The following is a 25868-nucleotide window of genomic DNA, read 5'->3' on the forward strand; positions in this document are numbered from 1 at the left end:
ATGTCTTCAGGGTCAAGGAGAGAAGAGTGGACTTGATTTCAATCCAATGGGTGCTGATGGTTTATCCAGGACTCCACTGGGTGCCTGGTCTCACTTCTTCCTCAATAGAAAAAAGGCTAAGCCATCCCACCTGAAGGCCCTTTTATGATTCTCTGGTTTTAAAATTATGTTAAACGTTAAAATTCTTTGCGTTCGATTATTGACTTGGATTTTTTCCTCTCTGTCTTCTGAAATAATTATCTAATATGTGTTCATTATTTTTCACTTAATTTTGAAGGAATCTTTTTTACCAAAAGCTATAGATAATCTCCATTGAACTTCCAACGCAGTTTAAATAGAATTCCTTAGGAAATTTGCAATATCCATCTTGGAGTTTCTCCTGCTTCCCTTTCAAGGTTGGGGGCTGGGGGAAATAGGAGTATCCCACCATGCTAATCTATTGTTGATTTAAAAAAAACTTTATTGAACTATACTTCATATGCTATATAATCTCTCCACTTAAAGCATACAGTTTGAGGCTGACGAGATAGCTCAGTTGATAAAAATATTTGCTATGTAATCAGGAGGACCTGAGTTCAATCCCCACAACCCAGTTCTAAAAGCTTGGCATGGTAACTCTAGTACTCTCTATGCTGGGTAGACAGAGACAGGAGAGTGCTTGGGGCTCACTGGTGAACGCACCAAGATTGATGACCTGATTGGTGACTCCTACATGGCAGTAAACCTGACTCCCACAATTTGTCCTCTGACCTCCACATGAACACCATGCACCATGCACATTTCTCCCCTCCAAATACAAGTAAATAAATAAACGCAATCATAATAATTCCTTAAAGTGGCAAATAATGTTACATCTGCATAAAGGGTCTAGGTCCAACCAATGCATGCTCTCTGGTTAGTGATTCAGTCTAGGGGCCCCCATGGCCCAGGTTAGGTGATTCTATAGGTTTTCTTGTGTCCTTGACCTCTTCTGGCTCCTTCAGTCATTCCTCCCCCTCTTCCATTCCCCGAGCTCTACCTAATGTTTGGCTGTGAGTCTCTGCCTCTGTTTCCTTCAGTTACTGAGTGAAGCCTGTCAGATAACAGTTACACTAGGCTCCTGACTAGAGTCAGGGTGGTCTCTTTTTCGTGGCATGGGTTTCAGCTTGGTCAGTCATTGGTTGGCCATTCCCTCAATTTCTGCTCTGTCTTTATCTCTGCACTTCTGGTAGGCAGGAAACATTGTCGGTCAAAGGTTCTATGGCCAGAGGAGGTAGCCGTTTCAGGCCCCATATCACAGTTGCTAGGAGTCTTAGCATCTTCATAGACCCCTGGGAGATTCCATTGTTCCAAGTTTCTAGCTTGTCCCAGAGATGCCCTCCGCACCCCCGTTACAGGATATTTGATCACATTGTGAACACCAAGACTATAACTGGAAAAAAACACAAAAAACAAAAAAACCAAAAACCTTGTTGTGGTGTGACTCCACCCTAGCACACACCTTCTGTCCCAGAGCGTTCTGTTTACTGTAAACAAGAGTCGTGCTGCTCAGCCCTAGCACACATCTTTAAGCTAAGAGCTGTCTGTAAACAAGAGATAAATAAAGTCAAAAATAGGCTAAGAGGCAGAGTAACCAACCAGTTCACAGGGAGTGAATTTAAGGAAGTAGAAAGGAGGGACTTGGAGTTAAAAGGTCTTTAAGACAGTGCCGAGAAGAAGCCTTTTCCTTCTGAATGTCGACGAGTAGGAAGGTCAGTTGGGTTCTTTCTCTGTCTCTCTGAGCTAGTAGCCTTTCACCACATCATCTGGCTCCTAAGTCTTCACTGGTAAAATTGAATGGCTGGGATTTTTGTTTTAAAAACGATACCCACCAATTCCATTTCCCTCTCCCTCCATCCTTCCCACACTTGAACCCTTCTGTTCCCATCCCCAATCCCCTCTCCCATGCAGTCCCCCCTCTCCCATCTACCCATAATGTCTTTTCTATTTCCCCTTCTCAGTGAAATTCAAGCATCTTGCTTTGGACTATCTTTGTAATTTGGCTTCTTTGGGTCTGTGGATTATAGCATGGTTGTCCTGTTTGTGGCTAATAGCCATATATAAGTGAATATATACCATGAAAGCCCCTTTGAATCTGGGCTATCTCACTCATGATGATATTTTCTAGTTCCATTCATTTGCCTGCAAATTTCATAGTGTCCTTGTTTTTAATAGCTGAATAGTATTCCATTGTGTAAATGAACCACCTTGTTGTTAGTCATTCAGTTGAGGGGCATCTGGGTTATTTCCAGTTTCTGGCTATTACAGAACAAAGCTGTTATAAACATAGTGGAGCACGTATCCTTGTAGTATATGCCCATCTTTTTGGTATATGCCCAGGACTGGTATAGCTGGGTCTTTTTTTTTTTTTCCAGAGCTGAGGACCGAACCCAGGGCCTTACACTTTCTAGGCAAGCGCTCTACCACTGAGCTAAATCCCCAACCCCTATAGCTGGGTCTTGAGTTAGAACTATCCCCAATTTTCTGAGAAACAACCAGATTGATTTCCAAAGTTGTTGTGCAAGTTTGCACACTTACCATCAATGAGGAGTGTTCCCTTTGCTCCACATCCTCATCAGAATGTGCTGTCACTTACGTTTTTGATCTTAGCCATTCTAACAAATATAAGATGGACTATCAGAATAGTTTTGATTTGCATTTTCCTGATTGACTACAGATTTTGAGCATTTCTTTGAGCTTCTCAGCCACTTAAGATTCTTCTTTCAAGAATTCTGTTTGGATCTTTCTGTACCCCATTTTTAATGGGATTATTTGGTTTGTTGATGTCTAATTTCTTAAGTTCTTTTTTTATTTTGTTTTTGTTTTTTAGTTTTTAAAGATGTATCCCTTTATTATATATAAGTACACTGTAGCTGTCTTCAGACACACCAGAAGAGGGTATCAGATCTCTTTACAGATGGTTGTGAGCCACCATGTGGTTGCTGGGAATTGAACTCAGGATGTCTAGAAGAGCAGTCGGGTGCTCTTAACCGCTGAGCCATCTCTCCAGCCCTCTTGAGTTCTTTATATATTTGGGATATCAATCCTTGTAGTGTGAAGTTTACACTACCTTGCTTTAATATACTACCGGGCAGAATATACTACCAGGGTCTACCAACTCCCCCACTCCCACCCCGACCCATGCTGTGTCCCCGCCCCCCTCCCCTAGGTTCCCTTGAATCCGAGGATGAAAACACATTAGCTCATTTTTAACCTGCCTTATAGCTCAGTGGCTGGGCTCTTCTGAGCCAACCTTGGCTAGCATGCCCTTATCTTTATTCCTTGTTCAACACCTCTGAATCTGCCCTCAACTTAGTTGCCCAGTCTCTTTGTTCAACACTTCTAAATCTGCCCTAGCTTAGTTACGCTTCTCCAATCTGCTACCTCAGGTGATCGGAGAAGCGACCAATGGCCACTCTACCCAAGATCTTTTTTTTTTTTTTTTTCTACCCAAGATCTTATATGATTGGTGACTCTATCTTCCTTCTAAGCTTGGCAAATCCCTTTCCTCCTTCTGTGTCTCAGAGCCTGCCTGTGGGAAACTGGAAGTCCCACCTTTTCTGCCTAGCCATTGGTCACTGCTATCTTTATTGATCGGTCAAGAACCAATTGGAGAACTGGATCTTCAGGGGTCACTCACAGATTCCTGATGAAAGCATCAGAACCACCCACTTCAAGCCCTTTGTCAAATGTAGAGTCAGTGAAGATCTCTTCCCCTTCTGTGAGCTGCTGTTTTGTCCTATTGATGAAGTCCTTTGCTTCAGGAGGTCCCATTTATTAATTGTTGATCTTAGTGCCTGAGATGTCGGTGTTCTATTCAGAAGTTGTCTCCCGTGCCAATGAGCTCACGGCTGTTCCCCATTTCTTTTCTATCAGATTTAGTGTATTGATTTTATATTGCGGTCCTTTGATCAACTTGAGTTGATGTACAGGTTTTAACAAATAAAGGCCAGTGATGTAAAATGTTTGGTAGAATGTTTATCTACCGTGCTTAAATCATATGCAGCAGTACAGACCTACAGTCTCAGCACTCAGGAGATACGCAGAATGATTAGGATTTCAAGGTCATCCTTGACTACACATAGTTTGATGCCAGCCTGGGCTACAGCAGACTCTGTCTCAAAGAGAAAAGAAATGAAGTCTTGGTTTGGGACATACAATTACACTGTGCTGGGTTGCTGGGAGCCTGGTGTTTATTCAGGTAGAAAAACAAGGGAAATGAACCACAAGGGTGTACAGTATGGTATATGATCTGTGGGACGGGACCCTGGAGCCAGCAGGACATTACAAAGAGAACTCAGGTGGAACTTAACCCAAGAACAGTTTCACAGAGGATCTGGCTACCAACTTTTTAAAATGCATGTCACGTGAGAAGAATTTGGGAGTGTGTATGAGGCACTCCACAAGCCCACATGGCATTTACTTACGTAGCCTCTTTCTTGGGACTTTTGCCCCTGTTGGCTAGAGTCTTCTGGCTGCGTCGCTCTCTGGCCTGCATGCCACACATTCTTCATTGGTTGTTTCTTCTCCCCAGTGTCTAACAAGCACCCATTTGTGGACAGCAACCTCCTCTACCAGTTCAGAATGAACTTCCGTCGGAGGCGAAGACTGATGGAGCTGCTCAATGAGAAGTCCCCGTCCTCTCAGGAGACACATGACAGTCCCTTCTGTCTGAGGAAGCAGAGCCACGACAATCGGAAATCTACCAGCTTTATGTCAGGTATGCTGGTTTTGTTGTTTACGTGTGCGTTTTGTTTTTTGAGAGGTAACAAAGTGTGTGTCTGAGCATCTAACTCTTTTGGTTTGCTGCTTGCTAGCCTGAAGGAAGCCCAAGATTTAATCCCTCGCAACACCCAGGTGTGGCAGTACATTCCTGTAAATTCCATAACTCAGGAGGAGGAAGCAGGTGGATTAGAAAATCAAAGTCATCCTCTACTACAGTATTTAAAGTCTTCTTGGGTTATGTGAAACCTTGTGTTAAATGTGCTCTCTCTCTCTCTCTCTCTCTCTCTCTCTCTCTCTCTCTCTCTCTCTCACACACACACACACACACACACACACACACACACACCATCCCAAGTGCAGAAGTGGGAGATACTTAAAGGACTCAAGGCCCTTGATGACTTAAGTTCAGAAGCACTGGGTCACTGGGTGGCCGAGGGACAGGCGGAGTGTCTGTAATCCCAGTAACTGGGAGGTGGAGGCAAGAACTCAAGGTCATGTTTAGAGTCATAACTTCTTAAAATCCCGCCTCAAAAGGAAGACAGGGAATGGGAGGAGGAAGGAAGAAAGTAAAGAAGGAAGTAGGAAGGAGGAAGGAAGGAAGGAAGGGAGGGAGGGAGGGAGGGAGGGAGGGAGGGAAAAGAAAATTAGCACTGGGCTTAACCCAGCACCAAATGTATTTGTCCTGTCTTGCTTATGAACAGGAGCTAATAACAAGGAAACTTATCCACGTCAATGGAGACATTTCTGTGCCCCAGGTTCGGCAGCATGATTTGCTCACTTAATTCTTCCTGGGACCCTAAGGACATGATGTTCCTGTCCTCATTTTACAGATAGAGGAATACCCCGGCACTGGAGAGGCTTACAGTTCCAAGTGGCAGACACAGCTTCATGTCAGAAGCTCTAGTTTATCCCGTCCCATTCCGGGTCCCATATATCCCTAAGTCCTCTTGCACACCTTAGCTCCAAATGAGAATGGAGCAAGAGTTGCTAAGCAGAAAGTGAAAACCGAGCGGAAGGTCAGCAGCTCAAGCCTATGCTCCAAGGTTGCTGCAGGGACACATTGCAGTCTCGTGCAGATGCGAGTAACAGTCCATTCTTCCTTTGGGGCAGGGGCTTGCCTGCGTCTTGAATGGGTTCAGCAGAGAGAGGGAATACAGTAGCGCAGTCGTAAAGCCAGCAGCTGTTGTTTGCTTGTCTGCTTTCTTTGCGTGTGCGTCAGTGTTCAGAGCAGCCTGCATAGTGGCCCTTACTTCCAGACCTTCGGCCTTCAGACCCACACTGCTTTGTGGCAAGAAGAACTGAACCTGAAAGCTAAAGATTCTGTATCACGTAACAGTTTGAAAGCCTCAGTGTACGCTGTCGTAAGCTTTGTCTTGCGTGCTTCCAGATAATTTGCCGGGTGTGCTTTAAATCAGGGCCGTTTACCGCCGTTGTGTACTAAGTGTCACATAGATCGCCAGCTGTGGGTTTACTTCCAGGAAGGGAAAGCTTGGGTTTGGTCACTCTTTTTTCTTTTTTTTTTATAAGATTTATTTATTTATTTTATGGATATGAGTACACCGTCTTCAGACACACCAGAAGAGGGCATCTGATCTCATTACAGATGGTTGTGAGCCACCATGTGGTTGCTGGGAATTGAACTCAGGACCTCTGTAATGGCAGTGAGTGCTCTTAACCTCTGAGTCGTCTCTCCAGGCCCAGGTTTGGTAATTCTTGAATTCATGTCCTGTAGGAGAGATGGCCCTAGTTGGTAAAGTGCTTAACGCCCAAATAGGTTGACCTGAGTTTAGATCCGCTGCACTCGCATAAAAGATGTTAAGATTTAAAAAAAAAAAAAAAAAAAGATATGCTGTTGTGTGGACTCCAAGGCATAGGTTACATTATGGGCCCTGTTTTAAAAAGAGAGACAGAGAGGGAGATACATATACATACATGATATGATATGAGCCTCACACCCATCCCGTGACATATTACTATTTCATTTTACAGTCCGGGAAACTGAAAGGGGGTGGCCTGAGTTACTCTGTCTGTGAGTATGCGGCAGAACTGGACGTGAGATTTTTGCTTTGCAGCTGAAAGCCCAGGAGTTCTAGGACTCCTAGAGTCACTGTGCTTGCTCCCCCTCTACAGTCAGCCCCAGCAAGGAGATCAAGATTGTGTCTGCCGTGCGGAGGAGCAGCATGAGCAGCTGTGGCAGCAGTGGCTACTTCAGCAGCAGCCCGACGCTCAGCAGCAGCCCCCCTGTGCTCTGCAACCCCAAATCTGGTGAGTGACAAAAAGGTGGCCATGCTCCTATCTGGGAGGCTTGGGGTCGTGTGCTGGCGGAGTTCCTTAGGACGCAGAGATCACAGGAGCGGGAATCTTACAAAAGCATACTCTTGAGTTAGCACCCATTGCTGGCTAAGAAAGACTAGCACATGGCCTCCGATAAAGTCTCCTGGAAGGCTACTGCTAACCCACAATGCAGTCCAGTGCCAGGATGCCCTGCGCCGTTATGTTGACCCTTTATGTTCAACATGCATGCCCCTGAAAGGAAGGTATAACTTTGCTCACGAAAACTGCCTTCTGAGAGCTAGCTCTCAATGTCAGCCAAGGGCTGACCAACACTAGCTAGACCAGAAGCCAAGACCAGCTGCTGAGAGAAGTTCTTCTGCCTCTCAAAAGGGCTTCAGCAACTTGTAGATGCTTTCCTAGACTATGGTGATCAAGGATTTCTGTGGACTGTGTGCTTGCTCTCTCTCTCTCTCTCTCTCTCTCTCACTCTCACATTTGTTTGTTTGCTATACTGCTAGATGCTGGGATTACTGGCATGTACCATCCCACTTGGTCTCAGTGCCTCTTATACATAAGGAAGAAGAGAGTGGGTGTATTCAAGCCCACCTATTGGAATTCATCGGCATCTTGCAGTTTCAAAACCTACTCATCAGCCTCCATGAAGACTTTTAACCATCATAAAGCTGGCAAGATAACTTAGAACATAAAAGGGTTTTCCATGCAAATCTGACAACCTGAGTTCAATCCCCAGAACCTTTGTAAAGATGGAAGGAAGAACTGAAAGAACAGAATTCTCTGACCTCCACACATGCGCTATCTCAACATCTCTGTGTCTGTGTCTGTCTGTCTTCGTGTCTGTCTGTCTCTGTCTCTCTCTCACTCTACCTCACTCTTTCACAGACACACTCTCTAATAAATAAAAATGGAAGTATTAGTCATCTCTGTGAGGATTATATATAGATTTACTAGTTGATATAAATATCTGGCCTCACCACTCTCTCAAAAGAACAAAGCCATCGCTGCTGCCATCGTCCATGTCATGGTGACGAGCGAGAGGGAATCCGCAGGATAATTCCCTGGGTCTCAAAGTCTCTGCGTCTCAACACAATAAAAGGAAAAAGTAAATGGCTAGCTCTGCTCCCAAAAATATCATCGATTTCATAACCCCAGAGGAGTCACAGGCTTGGAGAAGAGCTTGTCTGCTAAGCATTAAGGTCTCAGTGCTTAAACACTCACCACGTTTCCTACCTCCTCCTTGGGGCCCGAGAGACGCCTTTCTCCTCTTGATATTTGACCTACTCCCTCATCCTTCAAATATCCTTGATATTTGACCTCATCCCTCATGGCTTCAAAGCTTTCTGAAAAGCAAACGTTCTAATCCCAGACATCTGTCCCCTTCCCAAGAAGCAGTTCTTGGCTCTTCTTGAGCCTGGGGCTCACCCGGCAGGTGGGCCCAGCTGCCAGGGGAGGCATCATACAGTCCTGCCCCTTGCTGCTACTGCTGCTACCCATTTGTTGGGGACTAGTGACTGACCTCAGAGTGAATCTGCTGCCAAAGGCAACTGCAGGTGGTCATCTATCCAGATTAGACCCTGGCCCTGACTCCTCATTCACTTAAATCTCTGCTCTCTGTGTACTGTTGCTAGAATGGTCCCTATGCCCTATCCCGACTAGCAGTCCTGGGATGCTAGGACAACCCCTCTCCAGTTCCAAATTATCAAAGACTGGTCAGGGAAATTCATTACTAGAGGAGAGAGGGAGAAGTTCTTTACTAATGGAGTTTCAGGCAGCTGTCTCTGATGCCTGGTAGGCAACAGCAGTGAGCTAAGAATAGACAGACAATACTCCACACTGCTGTCTTCCAGAGTTTCTGAGACAGCGTAGCACAGGACAGTATGAGAGTTGCTAAAAACACCGGCCCTGGCACCCATGCTTAAATTTGACCCTAATTTTACTACCCACGTTTTTAGCTACAGGTTGTTGGAAATGCACAAATTAACTTTTCTGAACCAGTTTTCTTATGTATAAAGTTAATGGTAAAAATTTTTTAAAAAAAATATAATACTAAGTAGTATATCTTTCAGCTTTAAGTCTGTCAGACACTTCTGTGGCTTTAGGATTTTCTATTATGAGTTTATTATATCTAATTTCACTTTCAAATGAAGCAAGCATGGTGGCTGGATACAGCTGCAATCCCAGCACTAGAGGCTGAGGTAGGATTCCCGCGAGCTTGAGGCCAGCCTGGGCTACATGTCATGCAAGCAAGACCCTGTCTTTAAAAACAAAACAAATTTTAAAAATGAATGAGATTAGTATAGGGGTGAACCAGACTCTAAATCAGTGATTCTCCCTAATGCTGTGACCCTTTGATACATACAGTTCCTCATGTTGTGATGACCCCAACCATAAAATTATTCTCATTGCTACTTCATAACTGTAGTTTTGCTACATTATTAATTGTAATGTAAATATCTGATATGCAGATGGTCTAGGCGATCTCTATGAAAGCTTCATTTGATTCCCCAAAGGTTGAGAAGTCCTGCTTTAGAGAATTAGCTCAGGTAGAGATTAAATGAAAAATGGAGGTGACAGGATGCAGGGAAGAGACCCAGCCCATGGAGAGTACGCTGGAGAGTTACCCAGTCTGACTCCTCGGAGCTTGAGGCGGCCTTCTTATGTTTCTAGGTTACTTATTAGGGAAAAGAATGAAGTTTAGTAAATGAGATGCGTGCAGTATGTTAGGGACACCAAGTTCAATGGAGCCTGCATCTGCAGGGTGGCTGGCAGACTCCTGGAGTTTTAACATATATCTATGTAGATATAAGAACTTTGAAGAAAGAGCTGGAAGAACTAGAAACATGGCCTTTTCCTTTATAGGAAGATTCTATTCCTCCCTCTGTCCCCTTAAAGGCATCTTGCTTTCCTTCCCCATCCTCTCTGTACCCCCAAGGCTCTTCGCTGGGATTTCCTCTCCACTCAGCTCAAGGATGAATGTGTGGTAGAGGTCTTTGCCACTTTTACTGGTTGCCAGTAGAGAGGAGGCATTCAAGAAATACTTGCTAAATGAATGGGAGAAGAACTTAGAAGGGTGTACTCTCTGACACTGTATCTGTCTCTTAGTGCTGAAGAGACCTGTCACTTCTGAAGAACTCTTGACCCCCGGGGCTCCATATGCAAGGAAGACATTCACGGTAAGCCTAGCTCCTGCACTCACCCACCTATCAGTGTGTGGCTTAGGCACCACACTGAGAACTTTTCTCAGATTTCCTCCACCCCCCCGCCCTTTTTTGAGACAGGGTCTTGCTCTGTAGCCCTGGATAGTCTGGAACGTACTGTGTAGACCAGACTGGCCTTGAACTCACAGGGAGCCTCCTGCCTCTGACCCCTAAGTGATGGGATAAAGATGTATTGCCACACCCATCTACACATTTTGGTTATGATAGTAGATGTTCTAAGCTGTAAACGCAGTAAAATGCATTAAGGCTTCTCTTGATTTGTTAGTCATGTGATGTTTTAAATTCTTTGTGAATTTTGTTCTTTTTGGTATCTGCTATGCACTTATTCCAATGTAATTGTATACTTTTAAGACAGAAGACAGTACCAAAAAAATACATAACCCATTAATTTCTTCATTACAGTTAATTCTAAAAATCACTAAGATGTTAGAAAATCCTAAGGAAAAGAAAGGAAACAAAACTGTAGGGTAAATGTCTGTATGTGCTGAGGTGCACACCTGACTTGGCAGCCCTGTGTATTCCCCTGGGGCAGAGGACTTGTCCTTTCTTAGTGTTTCCACAACCTTCCTTCTTCCTCCTCAGGCCCTGTTAATTTTACTCAAATGGACTCAAGTTATTTTTCTGAAGGGTCTCACATAGCCTCAAACTATGAATAGCCCAGGAGGACTTTGAATGTCTGGCCTTCCTCCCTCTGCCTCTGTAGTACCGGAAACACAGACTACACTGGGTTCATGCAGTTATGGGACTCAAACCCAGAGCCCCTCGAATGTTAGACAAGTACCCTATCCAACTGGGAGACATCCTCAGGCTCCTCCACGTGTCCACCTTCTCCCCATTCCGCTTGCTTTCTTCTCTTGGCCTACAACATGTCTGTCAATAAACTTTAGAGGACCATCTCCTGTCTTCCTGTTTCCTGATAAATTTTATTACCTCAAATGTGAGAAGCTTTCCTACACATCCATTCACACCCCAGACTCTAGCTGAGGGCCACCCCCATGCTGAGCACTGGGGACTTAACAGAAGAAGGACTGCTATATCTGCATCAAGAGGAAAGGCACATGGTACATTTGAAAGTGAATTTAGGTAGAATAAATTCCTAGTAGCAAATCCTAAGCACCTGATAGTCTCAAGAATTCCCACCAAGTTTCCCACTTGCCCTCTTGCTTACCCCCAGCCTCCAGCTTTTGAGAAGTGGCTGTGTTTTGAGAGCATTTGTTTGACTTTGTATTTAAGTGACAGCCTCACTAGACTGTGAGGGTCATCTGCACTCCAGTTGGCATGTGCACTGAATGATGCCTCTGCAGCCATCCAGGGAACCTTACTGCTCATTCTGTTTCTGTAGCAAAAGGCATGAGTCAGTGCCAGACAATACCTGGACCAGAGTCTGTTTGTAAAATGTGAGCTGTATCTCCTTTTCCCTTGGTTTTCTCAGTAAACTCTCGCAAAAGAGTCTGGGACTCTTCATTCTAGGCTTCGACGTAGCTCAGTCAAAGTCTGTTATTTGAATATGAAGGAAAGATCATTTTGAGATAGAGATCAACTCTAGAGAGAAAGTACAGTGATGTTTTAAAGATCTTCTCAGACCAATACTGCAGTGGGATATGAAATTGGCTGACAGCCCAAGGAAGAAGCCATATGCTGCCAGCTGTTTCCTGGGGAGTGACCTCCCCAACACAGCTTCCTTCTGCCCAACAGGTTATGTGCCACCACCACATTTTCATTCCCCTGACACAGCAGAGGTGAAATGAACAGAAAATATATGTCAAGACTTTACTCCTAGAGAGACCGGCAAATGGCCAGGGACAGTCTGCTGTTTGTTCATTGTGGTTTTCCTCTGTAGATTGTTGGTGACGCAGTTGGCTGGGGCTTTGTGGTTCGAGGAAGTAAACCATGCCACATCCAGGCTGTGGACCCCAGCGGACCTGCAGCTGCTGCAGGGATGAAGGTACAACTGATCGACCCCTTGCCCACTCTCCTGCCTGCTCTGGCTTCTTCAGGGAGCATTGTTGACTATGACTTTTTCCCCCTTAATTTACACATTTCTTAGCGTTCCCCTGTGTTTATTCTCCCCTCAGAAAGAGTCATATCTATGGAGCATAGTGTCCTACACGTGTAGTCCCATCTGTCTGGACACAAGGCAGGAGGTTCCTCATACGTTGGCAAACTAACCAATCATAAGTCAGTTGTAACCCTACGACAGACTTACCACTCTTCTCACAAGTAGACATATTGCATTTAGGAGGTTGATACTTGTGGATGGATGTCTATATACAGGTGAGGGCAGGCACAAGATAAAGCAAGGCCTGTGAGTGGGCAGTGAAAAAGTAAGGTGGGAACAGTTTTTAAGAGGACAGAGAGATAGGGGAAAGAGAAACAAAGGTGGAGGAGGAGAAAGATTACCCATCCCCATTTGACTTTAAATAGCCACAGGTAGATATGAATATCTTAGAAGGGATGGATTATTACAGGACAATTTGTCTTATCTAGGTGGGCAGTATATAGCAATTTCAATTGGCTCTCAGTTTATTGGATGGGCATTTTGTGGGATGAGAACTTATTGATATAAATCTGACTGATAAATTATAAGCTTATTGAGTTTTTATTTTAGTGGGTTACTGGTGTTGTGACTGTAACCTCGGGGTGGGGCGGAGGGTGGAGGGAGATGCTGGGATTATGAACAGAGTTCACAGCAGAGTTGCAAGAGGGTGGCTGCTGCTGGGACCAGAGAGTAGCTGACACCAACATGGGGCTAACCATGGAGGCAGGAGGTAGTATGACATGGTGTGTGGTGTCTCCTTTCTTTTATGTAATATTTACTGCAACACGTACTGAAGCATGGGTGAGTCAAATGATAACCTTTCTCCTCGGTTCCGGCTTGATTTCTCAATGTCCTACATCAGCAGTCACATCCACTGTCTAGCTATAGTGGACGAGCAAGAGCAATGGCAGTAACCTGTGTTATATTGGGGACTCGGGGGCCTCTCTGACTAATAATAGCTGTTGGGGTCCAGGAGTCACCTCACAAACCACACAAACACTAATCTCAGTCAGACAGGGATGGTTTATTGAGCATACACGCCAGGACTGGTCGACCAGGGTCACGATTCAGATTCTGGAACTGAACCATGACCCCCGAGTTAAGATCCTACAGGGTTTTTAAGCCCAAAATCCACAAACATTTGTGCCAAGTTATTGCACCAATCAGGATTTAGGGATAGGGGGTTGTTTCCCTAAGAACGTGTCTTGTTGTACATTTTTCCTGCTACCATTGGTTGGAGTAATCTACCGTGGCAGGGGACTTGCCTTGTCTAATAGGTATGCTCTAATTTGTCTATGAGGATGGAACGTGTCTAATATTCATGTCTTAACTTGCCAAAGAGGATGTCAGTGACCCATACACATGGCTTTTCCTGCCAAGTAGGATGTTAGTTCCCAGAAAGGTCTTGGGAACTTTCCTGGAACACTATTCAAAATGGGAGTCTTATTCCTAATAGTTTCTTATATTGGTGCAAGTGTCTCTCTTATTTTAGGGTCCATCCCATAATACCATAAAAGCTTATACACAGGTGTAGGAAGTGCTGTTTGTTGGGTGGTTTGGGTCCAAGGTTATTGTGGGTAACTATACAAAGCAGTTCTATTGACTTTTATCATGATTGGTTTCCAAGGGCACAGAACTTAACAGAATATGTAATCAACCTCAGCATTTGAAAGTTTCCTAGTAACAGCAGAAACACATGAGAAAGTTTCCTAATAATGGCAGGCTGACCAGGTAACTGAAACCTAGGCCTTTACAACTCGTAGGGAAATATCCCATACCTGGCACTGAGATTTTCATTTAGCTATCTCTGCATTCTAGGAGAAATCATTGCGAGTATTTGCAGGGAACTTGTGTTCAAGTTCCTTTTTTAAAGAAAAAAAAAATGGTGCTCTTAATTCGCATACAGAGCAGTTAGTTTCCATAAGGATTCCTCATAAAACTTTTGGGTTAATGCACCTCTCACTGTTACCCTCCCACATCTCTCTTACCTTATCCCTGCTTAAATCTTTGACACACAATATTACCCACAAATGTTATTTTTCTGTCTGTAAGTGTCTTTATTGAGTACCATTTTGTTCTGAGAAACCGTCTCAAAGAGGATGTGGATCTTGATAATCTAGTATGGTGGGAGGATTCAGAAGAATGCACCCTCCCATCGTTCCTCCCATTCAGTGCTTCCGTCCTCTCCTCATACCCTTGCCTCGTGCTGTAAACCAGGGCAACAGTGGTAACATGTAGATCTCCACGTGTCTAGATTCCGACCTGTGACTCTGACACTGATTTTTTTTCACATTTTTAAAAGGCGGCAACTAAAAATATGGCTCAAAGAAGCAGAGAGCGGCTTAGCGCCAGTCTAGTATTGAGGTCTGACTCTCCTCTTCCTTGAAGACCACATCTCACTAGGCCCTGTGCTCCTAACAATGCCAGCCTCCCAGGCTACAGTGGCTTCAGCACCCAGGGAGCTCAGCGGGAGGTGTGGGGTGCAAAGACTGAGCACTAATGTCCCAGCTAAGCCTGAAATTTTCATTTCTAATGGAACTTTGACTAAAAAGAAGGATTTTATATTTTCCTTCTGTGATGAATACTCAGTATAAATTATTTTTGGCGCATTCTTTCAGTTCCAAGCATGTACTCCTTTATATGAGGGAGGATTTGGCTTAACATGGATTTCTTTTGAGGAGGAATTCAGTGGATTCCCATGGCAGCTGAAGACCTGGCTTTACCCAGCTAGCTAAGCAGACTGGGAACTTAATTGGTTTTAGTTCGTCTCTAGTGATTAGCTGCAGCATAGCCTTCCTATTTGGTTCATATTTCTATCTTCTCTGGAGGTATATCACGGTTCTCATATACCACAGAACGGTATAGAATTTATTTGAGCGGCTTTTCTACAACTGCACTGTACAGCATTTTTGTTCAGCAACAAGTCCTGCTGTGAGCCTCCCTGCTCAAACACCTTCCATACTCTTCTTGGAGATTAATCAGACACATTAAACACATTAGCGTATTCATGACTCTTCTAAATCTGGCAGGGGAGGGGGTGGTTTTAAATTATATAACCTATTAGTTTATCATGTAAGAGAGACACCAGTAAATGCCTGTAATTCTGGGACACGGGGAGTAAGATTGTGACTTCGAGGTCAGCCTGTGCAAGATGGCAAGACACTGATGGGAGGGAAGGTGGGTGGGGACACAATTCACATATGAGAAAATACATTTGGCCAAACTGCATATATGTATGAATATATGAATATATACATATATATGTATACCCATAGATAAATATATATGACTATATATAAATATGTGTATTTATGATTGTATCTGTATTTCAATATAGGTTTGTTTGATTTTGTTTGTTTTGGAAATGAGTGTCTCATGTATCCCTCATATCTCAAGCTAGCCTTAAACTCGTGATCCTCTGACCTCTACCTTCCAAGTACTGGACTTACAGGTGTGTACCCCACTCCCAGCTCCCACTCCAAACTACCTGGTGTATTTTTGTTGTTAGTGTTTGTTGCGGTTAGTTTTTCTCCTGTTTTTTCAAGACAGGGTTTCTCTGTGTAGCCCTGACTGTCCTAGAACTTGCTTTGTGGACCAGGCTGGCCTTGAACTCTGAGATCTGCCTGGCTTTGCCTCCAAAGTGCCGGGATTAGAGGAGTACACCATATATGTTTGAGTCATGATGCTGCTGATAGTGACAGGGTTAAATGTCATACCTGTGTAGGGGTTAGCCGTGTAGACTCACTAGAAATCATTTTGTGTATTTTCCTACCTAAGGCACAGAGTAAATTATGTCCTGTTATCATGTATGTGGTGATAGAATAATTTCACCTCCATAAAATGGCAGCTGTGAGCGAGCAGGTGCTCAACAGGTAAAGGTGCTTGAGTCTCTACTTCCTGGTTGTTTGCACTGTGAAGAATTACACTGTCCTGTGTCCTTCCATACTGTGCCTTCTTCCTTCTCCTGAGTAATGGATTAAGGTCCCCTGGAACTTTGAGCCCAATTCTACATATCCTCCAGTAAGTGGTTTCTGTTAGAAATTTAACCCCAGTGACTAGAGAAATAACTAATACCTGTCACGTCAGGCCTTTGTCTTTCTCCTTGTCTCTTTCTGTCTGTGGAGAGACAGCCCTACATTCAGCCACCATGATTCTCCCATGCAGGAGAGTTTCTACTCTTTCTAGAACCAAGTAATCTTGCTGTGTGAGCAGGTCATCTCAAAAGTCATCCGGTGCTTACCATTTCTCTCTCCATCTCATCTCCACCACCTTGTTAGGGGATCAGAATGCCTTAGGGTGTAGGCTACCCATATGCAGATAGGACAGGCCCCAGACTGATGGCAGTGGGTGTTAGGTTCCTTGGTTAATACTTTGAGATCTTCCAGCCAGCATCTTTGAATCTGAACTACTCCAAGTTTATAAAAAAATTTTCCCTCCCCTCCCTCCCTCCCCCCCCTTCTCTCTCTCTCTCTCTCTCTCTCTCTCTCTCTCTCTCTCTCTCTCTCCCTCCCTCCCTCCCTCCCTCCCTCCCTCCCTCCCTGAAATATTTCAGCCTGGCTTTGAACTTGCTTGCTATGTAGCCAAGGATGACCTTGTTTCTATTACTTCTGCTACAACCCCTACCCAGTGCTGGGATCCCACTCTACAACAGAACCCCATTCCAGACTCACTTCCTATTTTATTTTTCTGCCACTTTTCTTGAGGAAGTCAGTCACTTCTCTCTTGCTCTCTCATAGACTGCAGTCTAATGGCTGTCCTATGGATCCTAGCCACATGTCACACATCACTCACTTGCTCTCACATCACTTCTAACCCTGACTCCAGAACCCACTGAATTTATGATCGTTTTATAGACATCATTTGTTCCAAGTTGGGTCCCAGTCTTTACATTTCACAAATACCTCTTGATGGCTGTGTCTGGCTCTTTAGTAAATCTAATTAAGTAGCTCTGGCACTTAACGCACTCTAATGGTTCCTGTGGCCATGAGATTAAATGCCAGATGTAGCTGGCGATATCTTTGTTCTGGGCCCTAACCATTTAAACCTCATACCCCGCCCTGTATTGTTCTTGGGCCTACTGGTTTTCTCTGTAACTTCCAAACACTAAGTCAGTTCCTGCCCTGACTATGTAGGCTGAAAACTTGTTATCCTTCAAGTCTCAGATACTATGTTTGGATCTCACTGAAGCCTTCCTTAACTACATTGTGAGATCTCTCCAGGTCATTCCCTGCTTACTCTTTTTTATGTAGCCCTGCTGTTTCAGTCACCTTAGGCTGTAACAAAAATCCCTTAGGCTGCAGTCATTTAAACCATCAAACATTTGTTTGAAAAATCCAAGATCAAGGGTCTAGCCGATTCTGTAGGTGGTAGGATCAGCTTCCTAGTTTACATTGTCTTGTTACTGAGCCTTAAATGTTTTCATTTTTTGTTTTGTTTTAGTTTGTTTTGTTTTGTTTTGGGTTGGGTTTTGGTGAGAATGTTTTGGGGTTTGGTTGGTTGGATGACTTTTTTTTTTTTAATTTACTGGAGCAAGTCCAAGCTCTTCTGTCACTTGATATAAAATGCTAATCTTATTCATGAGGGCATGACCTAACTACTTCCTGCAGGCCCTACTAATACCATCCTACCCTAGGGGCAGAAATTCAGCATAGAAATTTTGGGAGCAGGGTTGGGGATTTAGCTCAGTGGTAGAGGGCTTGCTAGGCCCTGGGTTCGGTACCCAGCTCCGGAAAAGAAAAAAAAAAAGAAATTTTGGGAGTAGTGCACAAATATCCAACCCATAGAACTTGTTTTGTTTTCTGTATAATCATAATCTGAATATATACATATATTCTCCCGCACCTACCCTATGGGTTATTCTCTGTCTAAATAACTGTAGTCCAAGTACCTAGGGTAGTCCCCGGCATTGAAGCAACATTAATGGCAGAACTAATGGTATTTTTGTAGAAGGGGTGGGGAACTCAGGTACTTCGTATGCTTCAGAATTTGGCACTTAGGATCTGCATCATGCCTTCAGATATTTTACAGCTGTGGTCTCTTTTATTTTTCCAACCTCTTATACAGATAACATGGAAAAGTTCTCCCTACTGTATAAACGAGGGGATAAGGACCCAGTTAATCCCTTTCCCAGTGTCGTGACTTAGCATGTAAATGTCAGGGTTAGATTCAGATTATTATGCTGGTTGTTATTGTTGTTGCTGCTGCTGCTGCTGTTTTGAGACAGAATTGTACTTATCCACTTCAGGGTGACTTCCATTATTTAGCCCAGGCTGTCTAGAACTCATTATTCTGCCTCTGTCTTCCTCAGTTAGGACAGTGAAATTATTTCAAATACACAAACTGTTAAGGCAGAGCATGGTACTTGATAAACCCCATTTAAGTCAGTAAAGTACGGAAGGGTGCATCACCTTTCAGTCTCATAATAATGAAGGGAATTTGTATTCCATTCAAAGCCTGTAGTTACAATGGTTCTGGGCTGTAGCTCAGTGTAGTTGCACACCTTCAATCTCAGCACAGGAGAGGCAGAGGCAGGTGAGTCGCTGTGAGTTCCAGGCCAATCTGGTCTACAGAGTGAGGTCCAAGACAACCAGGGATACACAGAGAAACCCTGTCTTAAAAAACAAAAAAACAGAGACAGAAACAGAAAGAGAGAAAAACAGCCAGACAGATACACGAGGTGGAGGGGGAGAGAGTGAGAGAGAGAGAGAGAGAGAGAGAGAGAGAGAGAGAGAGAGAGAGTCACATGCTCACCTGGATTGACTTGTAGAAGATCAAATAAATAACTTGTTCTTGGCTTCAGCCTCTCTTGGACCAGGACTAGCTCTTGCAGGGTCACCCAAGGGAACACTCGGAAACACTCCCTTCTGTTAGTTTTATCAAGCCCTTGTATCAAGCCTTGTTAGAGCAAACCATTCAACCTTCAGGCTCCAGCAGAGCTTGGTCCATTCTTACCAACACAGAACAAGAGAAGTCCAAGGTCTTTTCTTTCTTTCTTTTTTTTTTTTTTTTTTTTTTTTTTGTGGGAATAATTAGATCTTGTGAAAAAACGGTGCACTCAAGTGTTCATGCTCCCCTGTGCCAAGTTTCACAGGCATTTCTAGACTTTTGGCTTCTTTTCTTGTTTCCTCCTGTGATGAATTGATGGATGTTGGCTTACTGCACCTCATTCCTCTGTTTGTTTGTTTCTTTGTATCTTTATATAAAAACAACTACCTGAGTCCCCGTGAGGGATAAATAAATGGTGTTGCCTCCTCCCACACTGCAAGAAACCTTCCTTTCATCTACAGAAAATATTTTAAAACTCCTCCTCGTTAGTCTTCCTTTCCCATGACAACCCTGTATGTTGCATGGAATTTTCCTCTCCTAACAAGAGAGACCAGGTTCCTACCCAGTCTGTGTAAAATGACTACCAAAACAGATGGGAAAAACCCTCCCTGGGCTCTGAAGAGCTCTCAAGTGGTTTGCTTTTCAGTCGATAGCTGCTGATTGCTGCCCTGTGCTGCTCGTCTCACTGGGCAATCATGGGATTTACAGCTGCACGCAGAAGATATTAGGCAACTTATCTGGGACTGAATATGTAATTACATGTATATATAATTAATTACATGTAAGTCACATACATATATAATTATGTGTCTCTGAGATGTTACCACTGAAGGAGAAGAGGGTGCTTATACTTTTTACAGGGTGAAGAGGGGATGAAAAGGAGCGCTTCCCTGAGGATAGAATTAGAACCAAGGTCGAAAGAATGAACAAAAATCAGATCAATGTGTGTCTGTGCTCTGTATACATCTGTATCAGAGACTGTGTCTTTAGAGCACATACTTCTTTTTTCTCTGTTTCCGGGTCATAGAGAAAGTTAGGTGTTTACCTTTGCCCCATACTCCTTTTGCAATCCTGTTGTGTCTAAGCTCATGGGTTCAAGTGACCATGGACTGAACTCTGAGAATCTGTGAGCCAAAATAAATCTGGTAAGTTGTTTCTATTATTTTTTTAACAACAAAGGAAAGGTTAGCAATATAGTTTTATAAATAATGAGAGAAATACAAATTAAAATATAACTTGTTGAAATTATTTCATCTCAATTGGGTGCTTCTACACCACCCCCCTGCCTTTGATCATTCAGTTCCTGGATAAAAGACACAGAATTTTTATTATTATTATTATTAAAATAAGCCTTAATCAGCACTAGAGCTGGGCAGATTATCTACTCTCTAAGCTTTTATTTTTTTTTTCTTTTTTTCGAAGCTGGGGACTGAACCCAGGGCCTTGTGCTTGCTAGGCAAGCGCTGTACCACTGAGCTAAATCCCCAACCCTCCTCTAAGCTTTTATAATCTGTCTCCCCACCAATAACCCTGGATTACAATTTGCCATAGGTCTTGGGGGCCAGTATTTAGCATTACGATACATAGCAAAAGACAGAACCTCAACAACAACTAAAACATAAATAATTCTCAGACCTCATCTGGGCATGGTGGAACGGGCCTATGATCCCAGCACTTGGGAAATAGAGACAGGAAGATCAGGAGCTGATCATTCTTGGCTACATAGTGAGCTCAAGACCAGCCTGAACAAATTTTAAAATGTCATAATTCAAAAAGACAAACAGCAACAGAAAGAAAACAAGAAAATACTCATGAAAAGATGTGTAACACTGTTAATCTCACAGAACTGTGGTGAAAAAGAAAGGTGATGTATTTACATGTGTGTGTTGGGGTAGTATGCATTCCCTACAGATAGACCCCAGATGGGAGCACGGCACTTCGGAATGCTGGAGTGAGTAGTTATGAGTAGGCTGCAGTATTGGAGAATTGGGAAAGGGTGGGAAGCAATGAGCTCTTAGACTAGGGCCATGTTTCTTTACCTACATTTTATTATCTATCCTCCATTCCCTATGACACTTTCCAGCCTGTGAAATGTGGGTATCAATCATTCTTGGCTTGCTCTATTCATTACTTCTGAAGTATGTGCAATTCCTGCTCGATTCGTTAAAATGAGAATTTTACATGCCCTAAGAGACATTTTTCTCATCTTTTAAGGGCTCTGACCCCCTCACGCCACAAAAGAGCACATGGACTATAGAAAGGAAGCTTCGGTATTTTGCACAAATTTTTGTGTGAAACGCTTGAAATTTGTATGGAAATGTTTTCTTGAGTCATGCTCCCCGTACAGTCAAACACACAGCTTACATTGTACAGTTTGGTAGGTTTGCCCTTCCATGTAGCTCATAGGATGTGTCACTCCACATTCCCCAGTGCCTGATTTTTCTTTCTTTTTTTTTTTTTTTTTGGTCATTAAGCCAATGGGTTCCTTGTGTCTTGGTAACTTCAGGCAAATGATTTCACTCTTTGACTTGTGTTTGCTGAAGGAATATCTATGTCATCTTCCTCGGGGCTGGAGAGGGAGGTCGTGTATACACAGACCCTCCCGCAACCATAATGGACATATTGTCCCTCCCTCCTTCTCCTCAGTATGAATGTATTGGCAGGTTTTCAAGAGGCCATACCCCGTGAAGTAAACCTGAAGCTTTCTTCAATCCTGAACTCTTATCTCCATATTTCGGAGGCTAGAAAGAGGCTGGAAGCGCTAGGCATGGTGACACACACCTTTAATCCCAGCATGAGGGAGCCAAAGGCTGGTGGGTCTCTGAGTTCAAGGCCAGCTTTGAGGAAGAAGTCCTTGTCTAGAAGATTCAGGACTGGTTTGCACGCTGTAGTGCTGAGAGGGAAGCTAATTGTGCTTGTAAGCTTTCACACTTAGCATCCGGAGCCACGAGACAAATGTTTTGCTGTTTTAAGTCATCTTGGTTTGGATGCTTTCTTATAAAACCCCTAGAGGGTGAATATAGTGACTGTGTGTCCAGGAAAATGGGGGCTCAAATATAGAAGGGAACGTGGACAATTGCAAACGGTGCACACACATCCTTTGCACGTTATGGAATGCCTACTACCTATGATAGCCTGAGGCAGACCCTGGATCCACCTGTCCTCGAGGCCAGCCAAGCTCCCTTCCCACAGGGTTTCGGGTCTATTAATGAGCCAGAGATTAATAATTTCCAAACACTTAACTACATATGATGTCATTACAGGCTACTACTAGTTGCCTGCACATATTTAGTGACAAACGATGATACATAAGTTTGGCAGGAAAGCTCACTGACTGGATTCTAAGACCCAGTAAGTTTGCACATTGAAGACTACATTGTCGAGTCTTTCATTTTGCCTTGTGCTTCAGTCTCTTCCTTCTACCCACCTTTGTGTGTGTGTGTGTGTGTGTGTGTGTGTGTGTCAGATGAAATCAAATCTTGTTCGTATCACAGTCACAGTCTGTGGTCTCCTGAGGATAGTCGGGGAGAAGGTGATGAGAACATTGGTCTGGCACAGGTCAGCTGGCTGGTGTGGGGAGAATGGGTTCTGAGTTGATTGAATGCTCTGTTTTGCAAATTCCTGATCCTCCTCCAGTCTTTTGAGTCTCAGAATTAAAAAAAAAAAAAAAAAAAAAAGCATCACCACCAACCCAGTTTCTCAGGCCAGGTATCTGATGGCCCTGCTTGCTTTTTCTCTTTTTCCCTTTGGCTTAAGATGCTCTCAAAATGCATCTTAAGTGAGTGAACATCATTTTTATTCTATAAAATAATCGAAGCGTAACACTGGGGACCCAGGTGATGTCCCAGTCAGAGACGGGAGTTGCAGGCAGCATTGAGCCCAAGAGACATTACTAAAATAGTCGTCTCTGAATCTAATGTTTGGAATATAATCCCACCTTTCCAGTAAGTTTAATAGATAGTTGGTATAAATGAACCATCAAAGCCATTTGCATTTTCTCTAATAATATTTTTAGTAATATCCCAGGGGTATAGGTATGTTTCTCTTTTTACAGACGGAAAAAGCAAGGTTTGGTTAGGGACCATATGGATCCATATTTGCCCAGGTCTAGATTCTGTGCTTTTGTGATTGTTAAACGCCTATAGTAGGGATTATCTCAAAAGAGAGTGGATATATATAGACCAAAGGATTTAATGTTCCTGGGAACAGAAGTGTCATACATTTGGAGCCATTGCATTGGCTCGCACTATGCGGCACACACTATACTCTTCAAAAACATCATACCAGTGAATAGCATGTTAGAGAAGCGATGCATTCATGTTAATAAAAAGTTTAAAATTGGAAGGACTGAGCTCTGGAAATGAAAAAGTATACTGTATCCCAAGGATTTGAGCAGCCTAAATATGTTGGCATATATGATACTTCAAATACAGCCGGTCTCCCGAGTGAATAGTTTTGTCGGTCTGACACCCAAAAGCAAGCGCTCTATCTAGTGGCACTGGAGAGAGTGTAGACTCTGCTCACTTGATTGGAGATGCCCAGGTAATCACCATTGTATCGTCTGGGGCTTAGCATCTGCTTTGCTGCTTTGTTTTTAATCTTTAGGGGTTCTTTTGCAATTATTTTCTCTCTGTGTATTGTGTGGGTGGATACAGGGGGCAGTTGTGGGGGTGTGCACAGCACACAGCACACACATATGACAGTCAGAAAGCAACCTGCAAGGGGCCCTCCTGCCACTATGTGGGTTCTCTCAGTCAAACTCCTGTCCTCAGACATGGGAGAAAGTGCTTGCCAGGTCATCTCTCTGGCCCCAGCATCTCTTTTTTGCTTTCCAGTGTGTTTTTCCTGATAATGGTTCCAGCTATGTTTTGGCAGAGTCCCTTATCAACTCTTGTCTTCCTTTGCCATAAAATTTTACTTTCTTCCCTGTCTATCCTCTAGCCTCATCTATGAGTATATTCCTTCTATCAGTACCTCAGTGGAATTTGAGGTCAGAATGGACAAAAAGCTTCCAGGTTGTTAGGGACCCAACAAGCAGAAGGAACACACACACACACACACACACACACACACACACACACACACACACACACAGGGGAGAGAGAGAGGGAGAGAGAGAGGAGAGAGAGAGAGAGAGAGAGAGAGAGAGAATATGCAAATGAACCCTAAAGACTCAAAACAAAGAAACAAACAAAAAACCAATAAGACATGCTAAAGCCCTGGGTGAAACAAGCAGACCTTATTTAGAAACTATAATCAAGTAACTATGTTGGAGTAAAGATAACTTTGTAAAAAAAAAAAAAAAGTGTGAAATCTATTTGGAAACCTCTGAGTTTCCAGACTGTGATCTTTACTCCTAATAGACAGAAGCTTAGAACCCAAAGATTTCTCAGATTCTCAGCATTGTGATCATATGCATGTGTGAGCATCTACTGAAGGAACCAGAAGGAAAAAGTTTGCACGTGTACATCACACTTGCATAATTTCATGTTGTTCATAATCACCCCCAAAAAAAACATAGATCACAGAAGAACCTTGTAGTTTGACCTATTTATATATAACTTTTTAAAAGATGATGTACTGGCTGGTGTTGTGTGTCAACTTGACACAAGCTGGAGTTACCACAGAGAAGGGAGCCTCCCTTGAGGAAATGCCTCCATGAGACCCAGCTGTAGGGCATTTTCTCAATTAGTGATCAAGGGTGGGAGGACCCATTGTGGGTGGTGCTGTTCCTGGGCTGGTAGGCCTGGGTTCTATAAGAAAGCAAGCCAGGGGAAGCAAGCCAGTAAACAGCATGCCTCCATGGCCTCTGCACCAGTCCCTGCCTCCAAGTTTCTGCCCTGTGTGAGTTCCTGTCTTGACTTCCTTTGGTGATGAACAGCAATGTGGAAGTGTAAGCTGAATAAACCCTTTCCTCCCCAACTTGCTTCTTGGTCATGATGTTTTGTGCAGGAATAGAAACCCTTACTAAGAGAGATGCTTTTAGGGGCTAAGAAAGCAGAAACAGACAGATCTCTGAGTTGGAGGCCAAGCTATGTAGTAAGTCCAGGCCAGCTAGGGCTACATAAAGACCCTGTCTCAAAACAAACAAGTTTGTGTGTGTGTGTGTGTGTGTGTGTGTGTGTGTGTGTGTGTGTGCTAGTATGCATGCAGGCATGCCAGTATTTTAGAGTATTCTAGAGGCCAGAAGATTTCAGATCCCCTAATGTTGAAGTTACAAGTGTTTGTAAACTTCTCATGTAGGTAATTAGAATCAAACTCTGATCCTCTTCAAGACTAGAAAGTACGAATAACTGCGGAAGCATCTCTCCAGTGCCTTTTCATATCTTAAGTTTAGTGTTTTGATGGTTTTGTTTTTGTGTATATCCATGCAGTCATTCTCAACTGCTCTGAGTTGATGAGAACAATGGTTGTGTCTTTCCCAGGAGAAGACATTTCACAGTAACCCTCCCTGTTTTCCAGCCCTTATATTCATATATGGGAGAGACACAGTGTTCCAAAACCTTTGAAGGGATGGAATGGGTATCTTGATTTGGGCAGAGCCCTCATCTATCCCTTACTCTCAGCACTCTGCAACTGTGAATCTCTGCCTTCATTGCAGTTCGCTGGAAAGAGGCTTCTTTGATTAAGACTGAGAGGGCTAACTCTCCCTGTATATAAACATGGCTGTTTAGAAAGTAGTTCAACAGTATAGCAATTTTTCTAAATAGCAGTTTTAATTGCCCCCCCCTGCAACCCCTGATCTCCCCACC

General features: G+C 43.6%; 1 protein-coding gene across 2 annotated transcripts in view; it reads left to right on the forward strand.

Annotated features, from left to right (window-relative positions):
* Deptor (DEP domain containing MTOR-interacting protein) overlaps positions 1-25868 on the forward strand; it is a 153243-nt gene that overhangs the window by 101016 nt on the left and 26359 nt on the right. For both annotated transcript variants that reach the window (NM_001427213.1, XM_087557370.1), the window contains 4 exon segments: positions 4553-4738; positions 6874-7008; positions 10138-10208; positions 12094-12198. In NM_001427213.1, coding sequence (NP_001414142.1) covers positions 4553-4738; positions 6874-7008; positions 10138-10208; positions 12094-12198 — 497 coding nt within the window.

Source organism: Rattus norvegicus, chromosome 7, assembly GCF_021556685.1.
Source record: "Rattus norvegicus strain SHRSP/BbbUtx chromosome 7, alternate assembly SHRSP_T2T, whole genome shotgun sequence".
NCBI classification, from domain to species: Eukaryota; Metazoa; Chordata; class Mammalia; order Rodentia; family Muridae; genus Rattus; species Rattus norvegicus.